This window comes from Microplitis mediator, chromosome 2, assembly GCF_029852145.1.
Source record: "Microplitis mediator isolate UGA2020A chromosome 2, iyMicMedi2.1, whole genome shotgun sequence".
In the NCBI taxonomy this organism is placed as follows: domain Eukaryota; kingdom Metazoa; phylum Arthropoda; class Insecta; order Hymenoptera; family Braconidae; genus Microplitis; species Microplitis mediator.
In genome coordinates this window covers 19,872,602-19,892,988 of record NC_079970.1, presented here as the reverse complement: position 1 = coordinate 19,892,988, position 20,387 = coordinate 19,872,602, and the positions used below count along the sequence as shown (strand labels likewise).

The window sequence follows — 20,387 nt, the reverse complement described above, 5'->3', positions numbered from 1 at the left end:
GTGGTGCACTTTGTCCATTCACAGGTGTCTGAAATTGACTACTAAAACCAGAATTTCTATGAGAGGGGTCATTCAACTGACCATAACCATAAAGATTGTTGTTATTACGCACATTATTGAAGTCATCTCGACTCGGGTCTCCTAAGTAACCCAGAGGAGTAACTTGAATGTTACCTAAACCAAATGCCGTGTTAATAGGTGCGTTCGAGTTTGTCATGCAAAATGTCTCACTCTCCCCCCCACCAACACCGTGACTTAATAAAGTCGCGAAGTTACGTGAGGTCTGAGGGACATTTGTGCAAGATGCCCCCATACTTAGCCCATTAACACTACCCTGTTCTCTTATTAAGAGTCGTTCCAGCGTGTCTGTCAATCGACTAATCGCTTGCACATTTGCCTCACTCGCTTGATTTTGTATATCCACTAACCTCGATAAATTTTCAACTTTCACTCCGATTTGCTGTTGAGTTGCTACTAAATTCTCGATTCTCACCCCGACTTGAGCCAGTTCTGGATTTACACCAGGAAAAGAAGCGTAACCAGCTCTCGTATCGACCGAGATTCGATTTGTATTGTTCTGAATCGGTGGTATTAAAACAGGCCCGACCGACGTTACTGTCCCCATACTAGCGGTAGATGTTACTAAACGCGTGGTGGTAAACGTTGACGTAGCAATCGTCAATGCGACGCTAGCGGGTGGGGGTGAGTGTTGAACACACCCCACTCCCTGCTGAGCTGTTAATGGCAGGGCATTAGGACCGCCAGCGACAACGACGACTACGTCATCGCTGTTGTGGCGTCTTCCTACCCGTGCAACACTTGTAGTCGCATTTGACCGAGCACGAGCCGCCATTTTGTGAATGCGAACTTATTTACTTTATAAACACGAGCTTAGGATTAAATATTCAAACAAAGCCGATAAGCTGTACGAATGAATATAAGAAAATAAATCGAAAAATTTTGTTTCAAATGCTGTAAGATGATAAGCTTTAAAATATTATTTTATTTTTGGAAATCTGGATGATTCATTTTAGCGTGCAATAAAATCAATGACTAATGGTCAAGTAATTAAAATAATAAATTAAATAAATACATTAAAATTTAACCCAGTTGTAAATGACTGGTAAGGTTAAAATTAGAATTATCACTGTAGCTAAAAGAAATAAATAAATAAATTAATTGAAGAAAAATGACTAGAGCAATTAAGTACTTAAAATGAAAGTAAAAGCTGACTAGAGAAAAATGCGATCAGATAATAAAATCTATAACTACTAAAATAAAATCCAGATCTTCAAAATAACTCACGATGCTTAATAATAATTTCTATTTTAACCCTTACTAAAATATCCTACCTAAAACTAAAATGATACCTTTACCGATTATCACCTAAAACCTTACCACCATACCTAATAACTAAAAATACCCAATTTCCTCCCCCCGTAAATACCTGACAAAATCCCTGCCCCGACAACAACCGCGAACTCTGACCAACGCTATCTTTTTTCCTTTTACCTCCAACCTCCAAAAGTTTATATATAAGAAATCTCTCTTAAATTTTTGATGTTAAATAAAAAAATTTACGTTGGGCGCCAATGTAATGGGTGCACTTATTATATTAATTGAATTTGTGGTCTCAATACAATAAGTGTCCCACACATGTGCAAAACTTAAGGTGTCTTGCAAACCTGTCTAGCTGAACTCAGTATCTCCAGGTGAGGGTAAACCCCTTACTGGACCACACAGTATTAAAATATGAAGAGAGAATTCTTATACCTAACTTATCAGGAATGTTGTGATAAATGAAATTTATATGTCAAATTTAAATATAAAACAATGGCATTTATTTGACGAAGCCGCTTTACAGATAATTAATGAGATGAACAATAACCCAAAATGACGGATGACACTGACTCGACTAATTTTATAACAACAATGTGACTCTACTGACTCTAACAAATTGACTCGACTACTTTAACAAATAACGACTCCTCAATTAATAAAATATTATTTAACAAATGAATAGTTAACCCGACAATAAGACAAACGAGCTCACTTACTCCAACAATTTCCAATCTTAACCAGTCCTTCTTATTCCACCGATCCTTTTCCTCCAAGACCAAAACCATAACCAGTCCTTCCTTCCAAGTCCACCAAACCGTTCCAATCCTTTCCCATCGACAAGATCCAATCCACAATAATTATTATATAAAAAACCGTTAAATAAACTTAGTAAACTTAATTAAAGAAATAAGCTTCCACGAGCCGTGGGCTTATATGCTCTTGGCCCATTTTTAATGATGGCTAGCAGCACGTGTAGTAGTAGTAGTAGTAGTAGTAGTAGATAGAAACTTGTGGAAACCAAGATGTTAGTGGTAGTTGCAGTAAGGCACGTCCGTCCACGGCGGTTGCTGCGAGCCAAGAGACCGATCGCTTGTCTTCTCTGGCCCTCGTACCTCTCCACTCAGGTTGACCAACCCCTAAAACCAAAAGTCGGGACTCGACCGTAGCGACCCCGGCGCATCAATGACTGTATTTTCTTCAGTTGTTGACAGTTGTTGAAGAAGGAGGGCGGATCTTTTGGCGCGAGTCGAAATTTAATTTAAAATGTAATGTGGGAGCATTTCACCCCGTTACAACAAAATTAAGAAAATATCGATAATCCTAACAACTTTTTTTTTCATGACAGCTCAAGGTTTTTAATCAATACGTCGGTTATTTATCGTATGTGAATTTCGTCATTTTTCTGGGTCATCAATTAAATCAATAAATAAAATATATTATTCAAACGGGATAAGTTACAATATTATATTTTAGGACAAAATTATTTAAAAAAAAAAAAACAAAATTAATTTTCAAGTGTTCTTCATAAGAATTTTAAGTAATCTCTAAATCTTTATAGAAATAATATAAATTTTTTTTTTAATAAAATCGTTATTCAAGAATGGCAGGTTGGTTTAAAACATAGATAATATGTATGGAATGAGTTGACGAAATTCGCTTAGTCTTCAAAAAAAAAATCTATAGAATAAAAATTGATAAATTCAAAATCTTAAGTTGTATGCAGCCATTTCAAACTTATCCATTATAAATAAATAATTTGAATATTTTAAAATTTTAAATTCTTCTTTTGTATAAAAATAAGTACACGAAAAAAAAACTAACTGTATAAATTGAGAAACGACAAGTGATATATACAGTGATCAGTAAATATTATTATTCTAAATAGTAATTCCTTAATTTATAACTAAAACGCTAATAATTATAGAACAAGTATTGAAAATTATTGTCTATGCAGAAAAAATTAATATTTAAACTTTAAAAATCGTAACATAAGTATTAAAAATTTATGACGTGTATTATTAAATTTATTGTTCGGAACGGTAAAATTCTTTATATTGACACCTACTATATCAGATATATGAATAAATTTAGTGGTTGAAGATATGTTTGTTAAACAAATTTTTTAAAATAGGATTACAGCTAAACTAGATATTCAAAATTATAATAACATAAACCTTTAAATTTTAATAATTATTAAACATATGACACTTATATAGTACTTTAACTCGCAGTCGGTTGTCATCATGAGAAAATAAAAAAATAAGAAGTAAAGCGTGACAAAGATATGATGTTAATTGATCAGAATTGATCCGAATTGATTATGATTAAGGGAAGGGGGGGGGGGGCAAAAGGGGGTAGGGTAGGCAAAACGGGGTACCCCCAAAATTTTGTCTAATTAGTATAATATAAATCCGATATATTTGCGCACTTTTAGCCCTACACATGACACCTGGGGCAAAATGGACCAGCCGAAAATCCTGAAAAAACGATTCTTTCAAATTTTTATCGTTAAATTAGAAGAAATTTGATATATTTCCGCATTTTTAGCCCTACCCATAACACCTAGGGCAAAATGGACCAGCCGAAAATTAAAAAAAAATGATTCTTTCATATTTTTATCGTCAAATTGAAAAAAATATAATACACTAATCCATTTTTTGGCTGATTTGTTATAGCTGGGGCAAATTTGGCCACTAAAAATTTTCGAAAATAATATTTTATTTTTTTATTGATAAAATATTTTAAATAATGCAAAATAATCTGCAATCTAAAAAATCAAAAAACACGTTTTTTGGGTTCAAAATAATGACAAATAAGAAATACAGAATTGTTTTTTTTTATTAAATAGCAATTAGTAATTAAGCTAATCGAGGGGAAACGATTTATTACACTTAAAAAAATTTTTCTTGAGTATTATAAAACCAAAAATAGTTGTCAAGAGAAAGAAATACATTCTTAATAATGAAAACAATTTAAAAAAAAAAAAAAAAAAAAAATCATTTCTTGGAGGGAGGCCTCTCTGCTCCACATTTTTTTTTTTTGCCTTCGTGTCCACCAATGATGTGAAATGTAATTTTTCTTTATGTATATTACATATAAAAGATTCAAGTAATAAAATTTGATCAATTTTCAGAAATTTTTTTTTTTCAACTTTTTTTAAGGGTACCCCGTTTTGCCCGCCAAAAATAAAAATTTTATTTTTTAACGGCAGCTAAAAATTTTGTCTATTTACCTCGAATATCACTAAAAACAAAAAGATTTAGCGTATTTTAGTCCTCGAAAACATAGTATTTCCTTAGGTACCCCCTTTTGCCCCGCCCCCTTTCCCCTATATTATATTATTATTATATATATGAGAAATATATTTATATACGTAATTATATAAATATGATGTTAACTGATGACCAACACTTTCAGCACATGCGTGTTTTTGTGAGCTTCTGAGTAGGATCCTTCTCCAATAGGAGTATTGAAGTGAGAGGGCAGGGTCAGGGCTCTGAAACATTGCCTTGAAAAAACCATAAAAATGAAGTCCTGTGATCTTTTTTTTATGCACGTATACCGTAAGTGAGATAAAAGAATTAATTTTTTTTTTTAGAGCAGTATTAACAACAAAACAATTTTTTTTCTTTATAATAAATTATATATAAATTCACATTTAAATACAATAAATAAATACAATGTTTCGTTTGTGATGGAAGTATTTATATAATACGTCGATAAAAATATTATTCCCATTTCTTATATATTCTCCGTATTCGTTAATAAACTTTAAAACTATAAATCAAATATTAAATATCTCAAAGTTGAAATGTTTTGAACTCTATTTCTGAGTAATTAACATAACTCCAATCTGTTTTTCATTTTGGACTGAAAGGTTTATATTTTTTTAAATAAACATAATGTTTTAGTCATATAAATAAGTATTTTGTTTATTTTTTAAGTGTAAGTTATTATTAATCATAAGTATTATTACAAAATAATATAAATTAATATTTATAACAGGAAAAAAAAAATAAACAAAAGTTCTTTCGTAATGAGCGAGATAATTCATGAGATGCAATACATTAATGTTCAAATATTTAAGATTGTCTTGTATTTGTCGGTTCTATGATACTTGAAATATGAAATTCAAAAATAATAATATTAATTTATTTAAAACCGTAAGATGCAAGGAGGAGATTGAAGGGTGTTACGTATAACATGCAATACAGTCTCTTATTTTGAGTCAAGACACTTAAGTCCTTTACTCGGGCGACGGAGACCTTGTCGTTACGGTAATGAGTATGAAATAGTAGCCAATATCAGGAATTATTTTAGAAAAATAATAATAAAAGAACTAGAACTTACAATTGGTTATGTTATTTTTATTCAGTTTCAGTTGTACAATTAAATTGCTGTTGTTGGTTGGAAGGCCGTTTGTTATTATAAATCGTTTGATAAACCAGGTAGAGATTTCGCGTTCAATTTCTATTCGATTTGTACCCCTGGGTTGGCTTCGTAATTTAATAGTGTTGGAGAACTGAGAACCTCGCAGAATAATTTCTTAACCCGACACACAGTGTAAAAAAAAAGGTATCGTGACGAAGTTTAAACTCGACGAAAATTAATAAGACTGGACATTCTTTGATTAGTTCAAGAGATATCGGCGCTGAAAAGTTAAAAAAATAACATTCCATGTTATTTTTTCCAGATAAATCAAAATATAATGTGCTAAAATGTGTCTGAAATAATACCAACTCGTTCTCTTTATAGTCTCTTCCGATCATCAGATAATGTCATATAACTTGTTCCTTAGTTTTCAACATATTATCATCAAAAAATTGAAAAACCCAGACTATAATGTTTTTCTCGAATATTCCATTTATTATTGCTCTGATCTAAGTCAAAACTCACTCAAATCTTGATTTTGATCGCTGATATTGATTTCTGCCTCAACACATTGATTTCAGAGAACATAATCGATAATAAAAATTTAAAAGTCGCTCCTTCATTAATGATTTTCGATTCTTAACTTTTCAAATTCTAGCATAGAACGTAACTTGTTAGAGCTTGAAGGGTTCATAAAAAAATGATTCCATGTAATAGCATTTTCGAGCTCGAAGAGCTCGAAAATATATTCACAGTGATGTTTTCAAGCTCCTTGCGCACGAAAACCGCGGGAAGTTTTGGAGCTGGCCCGCAGGGTCAACCGACGCCCAGCTTTTTTTTTACAACACCGAGTGCTGGGTCTATATTTTCTATGGGATTTCTTGGGAATTTCTCTGGGATTTCCAGAAAATTCAACTGGCGATAATTCTATTTTTTTCTTACAACACCGAGTGCTGGGTCTATATTTTCTATGGGATTTCTCTGGGATTTCCAGAAAATTCAACTGGCGATAATTCTATTTTTTTCTCACAACACCGAGTGCTGGGTCTATATTTTCTATGGGATTTCTATGGGATTTCTCTGGGATTTCCAGAGAATTTTACTGGCGATATTCTATCTTTCGAAGAGCTCGAAAATGTATCTACACTAAATTTTCGAGCTCCAGGAGCTCGAAACCAGCGAGAAGTTTTAGGGCTGGCCCGCAGGGTCAACCGATAGACAGATTTTTTGTTGTGTGGTAGGTTATAAATTAGCTGACCATGACAAATATATATGAAATTTTCTATATACATATATACGGATTTTCTTTATTTAGTTTTATATTTTAGTATACGAATTTCTATATATATATATATACCTTCATTCTAAAGGTTTTAGTGTATTTATTAATTATTTATTATGTTCTATTATATTTTATAAATAGTCTTTTTTGTATTATCTTGTTATTTTTTTGTGTTCTCTACCCTGGCCGTAACAAGGGTTCATCTATCATGGGAAATTGCTGCTCTGGTCAGGATTTGGCATCATCTTCCATGATGTCTAAAATATTTCATGACCCATAATGGATCAGTACGATTGTGAGATCATATTCTATGATACTTGAAATATGAAATTCAAAAATAATAATATTAATTAAGAAGTTTTTGAATTTATGAACGCGATAAAAAAAAAAAATAGATCAGAAGTCAAAAGAGCAGGAAAAAATCATCCAAAGCCAGTTGGTCTTTTGTCAGAAAAATTCGATGTACTCTTTTATACTTCTTTTTTTTTCTCTATTTAATATTTTATGCTTTGCATTGAAAGAAAAAAAATTAAATTTAAGCAAACATGTTTACTCGACTCATTTTACTCAAAAACAAGAAAAAGTTTACTACAGTGAAGTATAATATTTTTTATTTTCATAACAATTGCGTCAATGTACTCATAAATTTCTACGAATGTTGCTTTTTTACTACAATTTAAAATATATTTGGTTTGCACTATTTAAGTAAACTTAGACTTAAATTAAGAGTTTTTACTTAATTGGGACTGTATACTTTCTTCTCTTAGTGTAGAGATACTTTATTACGTCTCTACTGTCACATAAAACTTAATTACTTGGATAATCCTCATATGATTTTTTTTGTGATTCATAAGGAACTCATTTATTCTGTATCTTTTAACTTATCAAATTGTAGTTAAGCTTTGCTATAAAACATACCATAAATGTTACCACCGAAAAAGAGATGACGAATAGACAGAGAATTTAAAGATGAAAAGAAAAGGGATACACGGATCCCACTTATTCAAAAGCAGCTTCGCTTTGACAGCCGAGTGGAGACGTATAGTGGGGCTAACTTCACATCCAATGGAACCTTGGACTCTCCGTAGGTCAACCTCTAAGTATTCTTTTACAAAAAGGCGTATTTTTCGTGCTGTGTTTTGGCTTTGACTGACTTTTAAGAGTCATCAGTAAATTATTTTGTTTCCCGACACTTAAACAAATAATAAATCTTTTGTATCTTCTCTCGTATGATCGAAGTACGTGGACTCAGCTGGACTAAATACTAGTCAATTGTACGTTTATTACTTTTCTATTTTGTTTCACCGAAACTAGCTTCATTGCGTAACAATTTCCATAGAGAAGGAAAATAAAAAAAATTATGTAATCTAGTTACTGATTGAATCATGCATATTTATAAACTCGGAAATCTTTTTACGTACTTTATCTTCTGTTATCTACCCTAATTTTTTTTTATTACGTACCCGGAAGCCGAGTGCTTACATTTCTAGGAAAAATGAATTAATTCTATTTTTCTGCCTTTATTTTTCTGACTAAATAACCTTGTAGAGGAGGGTGGGGCAGAGCGGCCCCCCTGAAATTTTGATCGAAAAAAAAACTTTTTTTTTCCGACTAATTACTATAAATCCGATACACAGTAAAAAATATTGTGTATTTGTGTCGAAAACGGTTTGTGTTAAACTAACACAAAGTTTGTGTCACTTTTTGTAACATAAAAAATGTGTTATACACTCTTTATTAACACATTTTGTGTGTTACTGTGGAATTCTTTGCGCCCTCTTGTGGCGATATTTCAACATAATCTTTGTGTTAAAAAGGGGTTACACAAAGTTTGTGTCAAAATTTCAACACAAATTTCGTGTCAACCGTTTTTAACACACAAACTGTGTTGATTTTACACAATATTTTTTACTGTGTATGTTTGCGCATTTTTACCCCTACGCATGACATTTGGGGCAAAATGGACAAGCCCAAAATTTTGAAAAAGTAATTTTTTCATATTTTTATCGTCAAATTAACAAAAAATTATTATATTTCCACATTTCTAGCCCTATGCATAACACCTGGGGCAAAATGGACCAGCCGAAACTTCTGAAAAAATTATTTTTTCATATTTTTCGGCTGTTTCTCTATGTAAGAGGCAAATTCAGTCACTAAAAATATATAAAAATAACAATTTTTTTTTTAGTTGATAAATTTCTGAAATAAAGTAAAACTATCTATAATCTAAAAAATTAAAAAACACGTTTTTTGGGTTGAAAATAATGACAAACAAAAAATATAGAATTGTTTTGTTTTTATTAAATAACAATTTGTAATTAAGGTAATCGAGAGTGAACGATTTATTACACCTTAAAAAATTTTTTTTGAGTAATATAAAACCAAAAATAGTTGTCAAGAGAAAGAATTACATTCTTAATGATGAAAACAATTTAAAAAAAAAAACGAAAAAAAAATTTTTTTATCATTTTTTTGGGGGGAGGGGGGGGGGGGGCTCTCTGCCACACAAAAAAATTTTTTTTTCAGAATTTCGGCAAAATGTCCATAAATTTGTTCGAAATAGGACAAAAGTAAAGCGATCTAATGATTGAAAGCCACAAAAAGTAAGAATTGGCTTAGAGGGGCCGCTCTGCCCTACCCTCCCCTACACTTTAAAGTGTATATCTACGTAAACTCTTCATGTATCTATATATCTACCATGACTTATGTGTTAATAAATATCTCATTTTATCATTTCTCCTCCGAATCAGATGACCATCGATGCTCCGTCTTTGCCTCCTATCTATTGAGTCACACATTTCCAGCTCTAGAAACATACAGATGGCTTATAATTATTATTATGTTCATTGATTACGAAACATTAAGAAAAACGTCTGTGTTTATCTCTTTTTGTTAAAATTCCCTCGCGATTTAGCATTATTGTGGCACAGTAACTGCTACAAAAACGTTTTTTTTTTTTTTTTTTTTTTGAGTCCTTGAATTATATAAATTTTACAGCGATTCGGTAATTTTTCAGCGGTTTATATATTCTAGATTACATCATGAATGCGGATGTTTTTCTCGTCGGACCATCCGGTCCAGCTCATCGATACGATGACCTTTGAATTTTAGGGCACAGGTTTAGTTGTAAGCGTAAACAAAAATATAAAGTATACGTTTCCGGATTCGAAAGGTCTTCATATGGGACTAATAAATGTAACTAAGTACATCGAGTAATCCGTGTTATAGATCCAATATTAGTAACGGTTTCCAAGAATTTTTAGAAAGCGAGATGCGACTCGGAGTTATCAGTTTTCATAATCTTTCATCTGGTCGTATTGAACTTTAGGCAACAGGTAATGCCGGAGGTCTCACGAAGGGATCTAGGTCATCTAGCTCGTAAAATTTCATGACCACGAAATTAATTAGAACGTCCAATGCACACGTGTGAAGGTGTCGCAGATAAGGTCAATAGTAGTTTACTCATATTTCTGGTACTACTTTCACACACATTCACGCACTTTTGTAAAAGTATTTCATATAGTATTGTATAGAGATCACAAAAAAAATAATAATGAGATAAAAACGAAATTATTTATAAATTTAAAAGAACGTAGAAATAACTAATAAAAATACTGAGATCCCTCGGATGAATGTATGTATATGTATATGAAAGATACATATATATATTTTTATTGGTTAGCAAATTTGTACAACAAAAGAACTTAAAAACAATAATTAAAACAGTATGCATACATATATGTATATGCGTATTGAGGTTTATCATGTTATGACCAGAGTGGAGAACACAGAAATCCAAATATCAAATTTCATCGTACTCCGATATAAGAAACAATTGCGGTACATAAGCAGTGGTATTGTCACCACAGCAGCCCATTCCCGGAAGGTGGGGGACAACACGCGCAACGGTGGGATCCGGAGCGGTGAGAACTGTGTGCGTTCTTATATTCAGATGTAGTTTTTATTTATTGAGAGTAACGATACGGGTATTATTATTATTACGGTAACAAACACTCGAACACATCAAAATTGCAATTATAACTTGTACATACAATAAAACACTAAACCGTAGTCGTAACTAAGCTAAGGTTCTGATAATTAAATACTGCTAATATACTAAACCTCTCGATAGGAAACTATATATAACACGTATGTGTATATATATAAGCCAATGAGAAACCAGTGCCCGAGCGCCCATGCACATGCACATAAAAGACACACATACACATGTTCTCATGACTATCTGAAAAATAATATCATAAAGATATAACATAATAGTTAATTCAACATACACATGTATATCTAAATATATGCGTATGCTAGATGTAATTTAAACGATTGTTATTTGGAAATTGTTACTATTGGCAAGGTAATAACAATTTCAATAATTGAGATTATCAAAAACCCTAGAGAAAGGGGCTTTTAAACGGTTATTATACCACAAATTACATTTATCATTGGAAGGTCATTATTATTAATAATATAATAGTAATAATAATTCAACAAGTGAATTCTTTTTTAAAAAAATAATAAATTAAATAAGGATAGTTTTGAATAATAACTTGATAAAAGATAAGTAAATTTATATCCATATATTGATACGTGCAAGCGTGCTCCATGTCGGCACTTCTCTTTGCAGAAGGGGAAAGGGGCAAGAGTCGCAAGTCCACGGGTAAGACTAATAAACATCAGTATTAGTTCTTTCGTTTCTTATTTCTTTATTACCGTAGTCGCGTGACTCATAAGCTTAAACCCTCGGTTCTGACATCGAGCTTGTTTATTTTACCAAACGACTCCCCTACCACCTCTGGTGATAAGCGGTACTCCTCAAGACGTCACCCTTCCATCCGTAACCCGGGGGTCAAGCTTCAATGACGCGTGCTGTAGTACTAGTACGGACAAGGCTATTACTTGACCAATCAGGTGCCCTCATTTTAATCACCGACGATTTTCTTTTTCCCATTGGCTCCCGACCACGATCGGTGGTCGCCCTTCCACTTAGGGCTCTTTTCTTTTTTTTTAACCAATAAGCACGATATTATTCTTTCGGACCCACTACTTCATGTACTCTTGTAGGGGTCCAATAACTCTTCTACCACCTTTGGTACCGAGCGGTGCCTCCTAGATGACACCCCTCCATCTATCGACTTGGAAGTTAAACCAAAATAACGTATGTCATCAAGGACAAGTCTATATTTAATTAACCAAAGTGATCGTTTCCAGAACCTCCTTACGCCAAATTATATAATTTCTTACCCTTCAGAGAGATGTCGATTCCTTCAAGTAACTGTTATCCAAATTAAAAATATGAAAAGGACAACCCGAACGTTAAATAATTAAAAGAGATAAATTAAATATCAATTATATTTCTTTTTCTGTTTTCTTCTCCTTGAGTTAATCTCTATTTAGCCTCGACTACTGCACGTGCAGGAAATGAATCACTAGCCGAGAAGTGCTCAGAAGTCACCAGAGACCCAAAAAGAAAACTGGATGCTGATAAGACTTGCAGTTTCTTTTGTTACAAGAGCAGGGGATCAGGCCGGTGGCCAAATTAATCGTGAAAAGTCCAGGGGACTACATGTTATTTTATTAAGATCCAGGGGATCAGGCCGGTGGCCGATTTCGTGAAAGTCCAGGAGACTAATTTTGTTTAATTAAAAGATCCAAGGGATCAGGCCGGTGGGCATTTTCGTGAAAGTCCAGGAGACTATTTTAATTAAGATCCAGGGGATCAGGCCGGTGGCCAATTTATTATAAAAGTCCAGGGGACTCGTTCGTGTAATTAATAAAAGTCCGGTAGACAAAATTTTAGTTAATTAGTTGTAAGAATAAGAAGTCCGGTGGACAGTTTTGTTAATAATAATAATAAGGAATATAAAAGCCCGGTGGGCAAAGTGTTAATCGGTGAATAAAATTTAAAATTATATTGATTTAAAATTGTGTGTAAAAATTAATTTAATCCCTCAATCTCCTCACTCTTATATTTTCAACGGCCCTTATTTCTATTATAACATCTCCGGTTCTGAAAGGCTGAGTCTTATCTTCCAGTGGCGCCCTTATTAAGATCAATTAATAAAGGGGTCAAACTTGACAAGGTTGAGATATACCCTGTTATAAAACAATTGAATTTTACTACTACATACATAGATTCATCATTGAGTGAATCGTTTTGTTTAATCAGGGGTAAAAAACGAATCTCGTCAAAGTGTAAAAAAAAGCGTGTGTTGAATTTTTGACACTCCTGGGTGTCAATTTAACACACCGTATTTATCTTGTTTGAACTATCACAATCGATTGATTTTTTAACACACAAAAATGTTATTTTATTTATATATATATATATATATATATATTCATGCATATTTTAAAAATTTGAAATAAATGTTTTGATATTAATAATTATAAAATAATAATTCTAATCAACCTTTATTCACTTAAGTTATTGATATATTGAACAAAAAATGAAATTTTTTGAAATGTTTAAAAATTATAATTTCCCATCGATAACACGTCCAGTAAAAAGAATAGTGTTATTATATGTAGCATAAAAGACGAACGGCCTGTAATTTAAAATTTGAGGTTGGTTTGATGGTGAACCACTATTTCCTTTTTTATTGGCTAAAGAAGCTTCTGTAAAGATAATTTTATTACATTTAAATTAATGATCATTATCGTAACATAATTTTATCTCTCTAAAAACGAATAAGTGAAAATCATGTTACAACCACTAATATTTGGCACTGAATATTTACTTTTTATCAGTGAAAAGTATACCACTATTTGAATTAGTGACATACTTTTTTACTAGTATAAACAGTAGGGTGGTCGTTAAAAATTGGATTTTTTCAAACGCCCCATAAAAAGCTTCTTTTTAGTAAAAAAATTAGGTGGGGAATCCGGTTTTTTCTTTTTAAGTAAAATGAACACGTGCCTCAGTACGATCAAAGTTCATTTTTCGATACGATCGCGGTTTTTTTTAATATCTCATGAAATATGCATATTGAAGGAAAAAATGATAGAAACAATGTTGTAGGGAATGTAAGCTACTCCTTCCTGAATACCGAGTCTTTTGCTCGGTATGCATCTTGAGGCCCGTAGCCTCTGACGTCAGGAGCTTTCCCCAGCCTGTGACAAGGCTCATCCCCACTAGAGAAGGGCGAGAAGGACATTGAAGAGGATGAAGAAGAAGCATTCCGACGGGGCCCTCCGAGAGGACCCAACGTAACGTCATCTAACTATTCTCACCCTTATCCTTACCCTTATTATATTACTTATTGTTAACTGTCCATATTATACGATTAGTTGTCGGGTTTAATAATGTTTAATTGTTAAATAAATATTTGGTTCTATTTACTAGCAAGTGAAATATATTAAATTGTCCTTCTTACAGAAAATTAAATTCTTGACAAAAAAGGTCATGTCCATTTTTTTTATACAATGTGTATTTACGAAGATATTGAGAAAAAATTTTTTTAGTTCTTATCAATTGAGCATTTTAAAGATTATGAATGTTAAAAATGACGTTTTTCTTACATATAGACAACTTCGTAACTCGTAACGTATCAATCATTAATGCTTGTTCCCGACTAGAATTTTTCATAAGGGCCTGACGAGGTCCTTATCGGGTTAACCTTATTTCAAATAAGGTCCCGATCAGGGTATCCTGACGAGAATCCTGATATGGATGTAACGCTTAAGACCCATGAGGCCCTTATCGGGATTGCCTTATCAGGACCTTACCAGGATATCCTCATCACGTCCTTATCAGGATTGCCTTATCAGTTCCTTACCAGGATATCCTCATTATATCCTTATCAGGATTACTGTATTAGTAATTATTTTTAAAAAAATATTAAATTGCAAAAAAAAAAATAAGAGAATTTTAATTCGATCGAGAATGTTGTCTATTGTATTGAGAGCATTAATTAGAGGAAGTAAACATATTTTTTATTGATGAAAAAATTCCGATAACTGCTGGGCTCGAACCTGCGTCCTTCCGATTCAAAGTTCTCGATGCTATCCACTGGGCTGACATACATATGTGATCTTTAAAGTGTAAATATAATATTCATTATGATGTCAAAGAATAACTGATAAAGAAGTAAAAAATATGTGCTACAATGATTGACGTGATTTTTATATAATATTCTTCTGTACTTTTTTAAATTTTTAGCCTGTAAATGAAATATTTAAAGGGATGGCAAATAACTTTTTTTTTGAATAAGGATATCCTGACGAGGTCCTGATCAGGAACTCGTCAGGTTGACCCGATGGCAAATAACTTTTTTTTTAGTAGAGATATCCTGACGAGATCCTGATCAGGAACTTGTCAGGTTGACCCGATGGCAAATAACTTTTTTTTTGAATAAGGATATCCTGATGGGGTTCTGATCAGGAACTCGTCAGGTTGACCTGATGGCAAATAACTTTTTTTTGAATAAGGATATCCTGATGAGGTCCTGACAAGGAACTTGTCAGGTTTGCCCTAATAAGGCAAACCTTATATTAACCTGATAAGGTCCTTATGGTACTTCAGGCAAATCAGGAAGAAATTCTAGTCGGGTTATAGTTTTTATATATTAGAAACATGTCATTTTCAACATTTTTTATCTTGAAAAAGCTCAACTCATCAGATCTAAAAAAAGTATTTTTAAAATGTCTTCATAAATGCACATTTTATAAAAAACAAAAATGAATGTGACCTTTTTTGTCAAGAATTAAATTTCCTACAAAATTGTTCCTATGATTTTTTCCATTAATCTGCATATTTGATGAGATATATAAGAAAAAATATATAATAAAAAAAAGGTTTTATCGAAAAATGAACTTTGAACGTCCGAGACACGTGTTCTTTTTACTTAAAAAAAAATAAACCAAATTCCCCACGTAGTTTTTCACTAAATAAAATTGTTTTATGGGGCGTCCGAGATAATTTAATTTTTAACGACCACCATAATATACAGTGAATACTCACTTCTTTCACTATTTCGAATTTAAGAGAAAAGACGATGTATTTAAAAAAAAAGTGTTATTTTTTACCACTGTGAATTGCAGCTTCGATGCCTAATTCGTTAATTTCTAATGAAAATTTTTGAACTACTTTGTTCATTTTTAGTCCGGAACCTTGTTTTGAGATCCCGGAAAAGTTATGTAATTGTTGGAATGCAGTCTTCATTCCTACTTGATTGAGCATATCCTCCAAATTGATTGTACTTTCAATTCTGAATTTTGGAATGAGTAGATTATAACGGTCCGGTCCATCATCATTAAGATCAGCGAAATTCGATGGATGTAAATTTTGTTGAATATAATTAAGGTTTCGTTCAATATCCTCAATGTTACGTTCTTAAGGATACAGCGTAATTAATCTCATTGATTCATCATTATTGGAATCTCTCTTTTAACAATTGAAAATAAAATAAGAAATCAATGATGAAGTAAAGTATTGAATAAATCCAATAGATTCTTTACAATAATACCTTGAAATCGAATGGTACAACAAACAAACTAAATTCTGTAAGATAAACATAATCTTTGCTTCTTTTCATTATCGGTCGTTCTATGGTTTTTTCCTTAGTGATTTTAAACTTTCTTGGTTTAGTATCTGATTCATTAAAGGCCGTTTTCCATAATGCCGAAAAATATATCGAATTCATGAAGAAAAATTCAGTATCGGCACTAATTTCATCTGTAAAGAATAAACAATTTTTTAAAAAATTTAGTATGCACTTAAAAAAAAAACTGGTGTTATTCCACGCTATCCTGGTGTTAAGGCGATCGGTGTTAAATTTAATTCTGAAAACATTGTTAAAATAACACCTGTACTGTAAACAATAATTCCTGACGTCAATCCAGATTCATTTGGCTCAAGTAGCCAAATGCGTGAAGCGATCGAGTCTACCGCCCTCTCTACGTTTGACAATATATTGTTTGAATATATTCTTTGCTCCAAAGTGAGAGTTTCTTGAGTGAAGGTAGCAATTTATTTGAACTGACTCTGATGTTTTTGATATAACTGAGTAAGTTTTTTCATTAAAAAAAAAATATAAATTAGTTCAAGTCATTGATGCTGTTGATACAATAATTATTCTCGTTTTATTTAAGTTCATTTAAAATTTCACTCAACGTTTAGAAAAAGGGATTCGAACCCAGGACACCTAAACATACTTTGCGTGAGAGACAGACGTTTCACCGCTACTCTACAGAACCAATAACTTTCAGTTTGATTGTGCTTTTAATACTTTGCTTCCATAAATGGTGTATTACCATACAATGGACGGTGTGGCTGAATAAGTTATAGATCTAATTGAATGGAATATAGTATAGTGCCGGATAGCTCAACTGGTAGAGCACTCGGCGCGATACCGAATTGGGTGCAACAGGACGCAGTCCTGTGGAAACAACAGGATTTTCATGTTACAGTAACACGGCTGCCCAATTTCAAAACACAGTAAGTGACAAATTTTTCGAAATCGATTTTTTAGTATTTTTAGTTTTAGTGGAGTCTTGTGAACATGATTCGATGCGTATGACAAAAATTTTATTTTTGTCAGTTACTGTGTTTTGAAATTGGGCAGCCGAACAGGACACATCCTGTTGCAGCAATAGGATTTTTAGTGGAATCAATGAAATAAGGAACAAGTTTCATGTACCAATTTTTTTGTCAGTATAGTAAAATTTCAAAATTTGAAAAAAAACATTTAGTTCGGAAAAAAATTCCACTTTTAAAATTAAAATTTTTTTTCAAAATTTGAATTTTTTTCATAACTTGAACTTTTTCTAAATTGATTTTTTTTTTAATTTTTAAATTTTACTATACTGAAAAAAAACAATTGGTACATGAAACTTGTTCCTTATTTTATCGATCCTGTTGCTGCAACAGGATTTTGTCCTGTTGCAGCACCTACTTTTTTTTCCGTGTAGACATCAAAACATCGACATCTGATGAAAACTCGATTTTTAAGATCGGGTAACACCGCTAAGTAGCACCGCTATACAAAAGCATTTCTTAAATAATCGATATTAACTTATGCAAATTATTTATAATTTATAATATAATTGTACTTACAGATTTGTACATTTTAAAAGAACTTACCAGACTCAACAATATTTCTAATACGCTGATAATTTTTTTCTGCACGCCAATTATTTATTTTCGCCGTCGTATCTTCAGAACGTCCAAAATCAACATTTTCAATTGACGATTTGAATGTTTCTCTAACTAAGCTCATAAAGTCTGATTTAATTTCTCGATTTCTCCCAGCGAAAATTTTATTTGCCAATTTAAATCTTATTGGATTGAGTGCCTGAGTGAATAAATATTAAATATTAAAAGTTAGTTTTCATTGTAATGCTTTGTTGTATTTGATCACTTACATCAAACATTTCAATCAATGAATATATGCCTGTTTTGTACGTATTATTATTAGTATCGAAATGTAACATAGAATTCATTTCTTCGGCATTTTTATCACGTGCACCGTAAGCTGCCATCATAAGTACCATTAATGCACTTAATAGCGATGAGATAAAACTTCCATTTGTTTTTTTTGCCATAGCCTTTTTTGATAAATAATATTTAAATTATATTATTATTATAATGTAATTTATTTATTTTATTGGATATTATATGTTCTTGTTGATTGAATCATTTTCTTACCTGATGTAATTCAATGGAAAATTGATTAATACTGGATGAAATATTACGAATTGCCTGCATTTTTTCATCTTCCGCTGAATCGGAAGAATATATATCATTAGTGATATCAATACTGATAATAACAATGAAATAAATTACGATGAATGATAGAAAATTTTCAGCCACAAGATAATGTTGTTCTATATCCCGATGAAAAAAGATTTTATACAATTGTATAAAATTATATACAAAAAATGGCCCGATCCAATTGTATACAAGTTTATAAAAATTGTATACGATTCTATACAAAATGTATACAAGTCTATATAATTATATACAATTTTATACAAATTATATACAATTCTATATAATTATATGCAGTGCTATATAATTATATACAATTCTATATAATTGCAATATATAGAATTGTATATAATTATATAGAATTGTATACAATTTGTATAGAATTGTATACAATTTCTATACAAATTGTATACAATTGGATCGGGCTTTTTTTCTATCCAATTTATATATAGTCTGTATATAATTATATATGGTATATATATATTTATATACGGTCTATATATAATTGTATAAAATCTTTTTTCATCGGGATCATATTATGCCACACAGAGCAACCGTTAAAAATTTTCAGAATTTCAAGGGACTATTTTGAAAATTAATTAAATTTTACGCATCAAATGTAACTAAAATCGCCATGGAAAAAAAAACCATGAACGTTTAGAAAAAAAAAACAAACAATTAAAACTCGAATAAAAAATACTATAAAGTTTTGTACTGTTATAAATATTTGTAAAAATTCATAAAAATTTAGAACACTGTACAAAATTTAATGTAATTTCAAAAAATAACTTTTTTACGGATTTTTATAAAACCAAAAAAGAAAACAATCTGAATGTGATTAGAACCAATACTTTCTAGGCGTTTTTAAGCATGATTCTAATAGTATTATTTTGTGCCTGGTTTCAATGTATTTACTCTTATATTCCATCTTGTAGGACAAAATAAGTGTCTGCTTTTTAGGCAGTAAATCAAACATCAAAGAAATCGGAAACTTTCACGATCAAATCGGGTCTTGAATTTCCACTTGGAAAATTTAAGATATCTTTGTAAATTTATTATGTGTATCCATGAAATAAATTTTTAATAACATTCAATAAAAAACTTACTAACTGAAGTAGAAAAAGTTGTAGTAGTTTCTCTACTATTATTTCTGTTTGTCATCCAATCACAAAACCAATTTTTCCCTACACATGCCTTAGTTATAAAAAATTAATAATTTAATACAACAGTCAAACTTTGCATTTTCAAAATAATAATACTTACTTCAGACTCACTCGTTAATGACAGAATTATCGAAATAATTAAAATTATTAAGAAACTGAATACTTTCATTGTACGAATCATTTTAGGCTCAAATGATGACTCTCAAATAAATTCTGCGTTTTAATGCAAAGTATTTGTGTATCCTACGAAATTTATGTGCACGATTGTTAATCGTGAACGTGGTGCAAAAAATAATAACTTATCTACATTTGATAAAATTCTTTTCTTCATACAATATGAACTCGGCTCAGATTATTATCATACTTGATTGTTTCAAAGCACGTTTCAAAGATTGATCATATTATTTATTTATTCGCACGCATATCGTTTGTAAAACAAAACAATAAACGTATTCCTGGTTACGATTTTAATACTTTAATCCATTTGATTTTTATTCTCATGTTAATG

At 31.4% G+C, this 20,387-nt stretch overlaps 1 protein-coding gene and 1 long non-coding RNA gene across 2 annotated transcripts in view; one reads left to right on the top strand and one right to left on the bottom strand.

Annotated features, from left to right (window-relative positions):
* Window positions 1–20,387, top strand: part of LOC130663339 (uncharacterized) — a 92,295-nt gene that overhangs the window by 45,201 nt on the left and 26,707 nt on the right. The window lies entirely within an intron of this gene.
* LOC130663337 (serpin B3-like) lies at window positions 13,490–20,094 on the bottom strand. Its single transcript, XM_057462509.1, has 8 exons — window positions 19,980–20,094; window positions 19,823–19,910; window positions 18,654–18,727; window positions 18,371–18,553; window positions 18,090–18,300; window positions 16,474–16,682; window positions 16,034–16,391; window positions 13,490–13,624 (listed from the first exon to the last, which is right to left on the bottom strand). Exons 1-7 carry the CDS (start codon window positions 20,058–20,060, stop codon window positions 16,341–16,343), a joined length of 897 nt encoding a protein of 298 aa, XP_057318492.1. The 5' UTR covers window positions 20,061–20,094; the 3' UTR covers window positions 13,490–13,624; window positions 16,034–16,340.

Bases quoted from the DNA above. Each gene is read 5' to 3' on its own strand.
- LOC130663337 (XM_057462509.1), bottom strand. From the start codon at position 20,060: ATGATTCGTACAATGAAAGTATTCAGTTTCTTAATAATTTTAATTATT. The intron at 18,554-18,653 runs GTAAGAAAATGA...TTATCAAAAAAG, and splicing joins TTTCCATTGAATTACATCAG to GCTATGGCAAAAAAAACAAA. The intron at 16,392-16,473 runs GTATTATTGTAA...AATTGTTAAAAG, and splicing joins TTGTACCATTCGATTTCAAG to AGAGATTCCAATAATGATGA.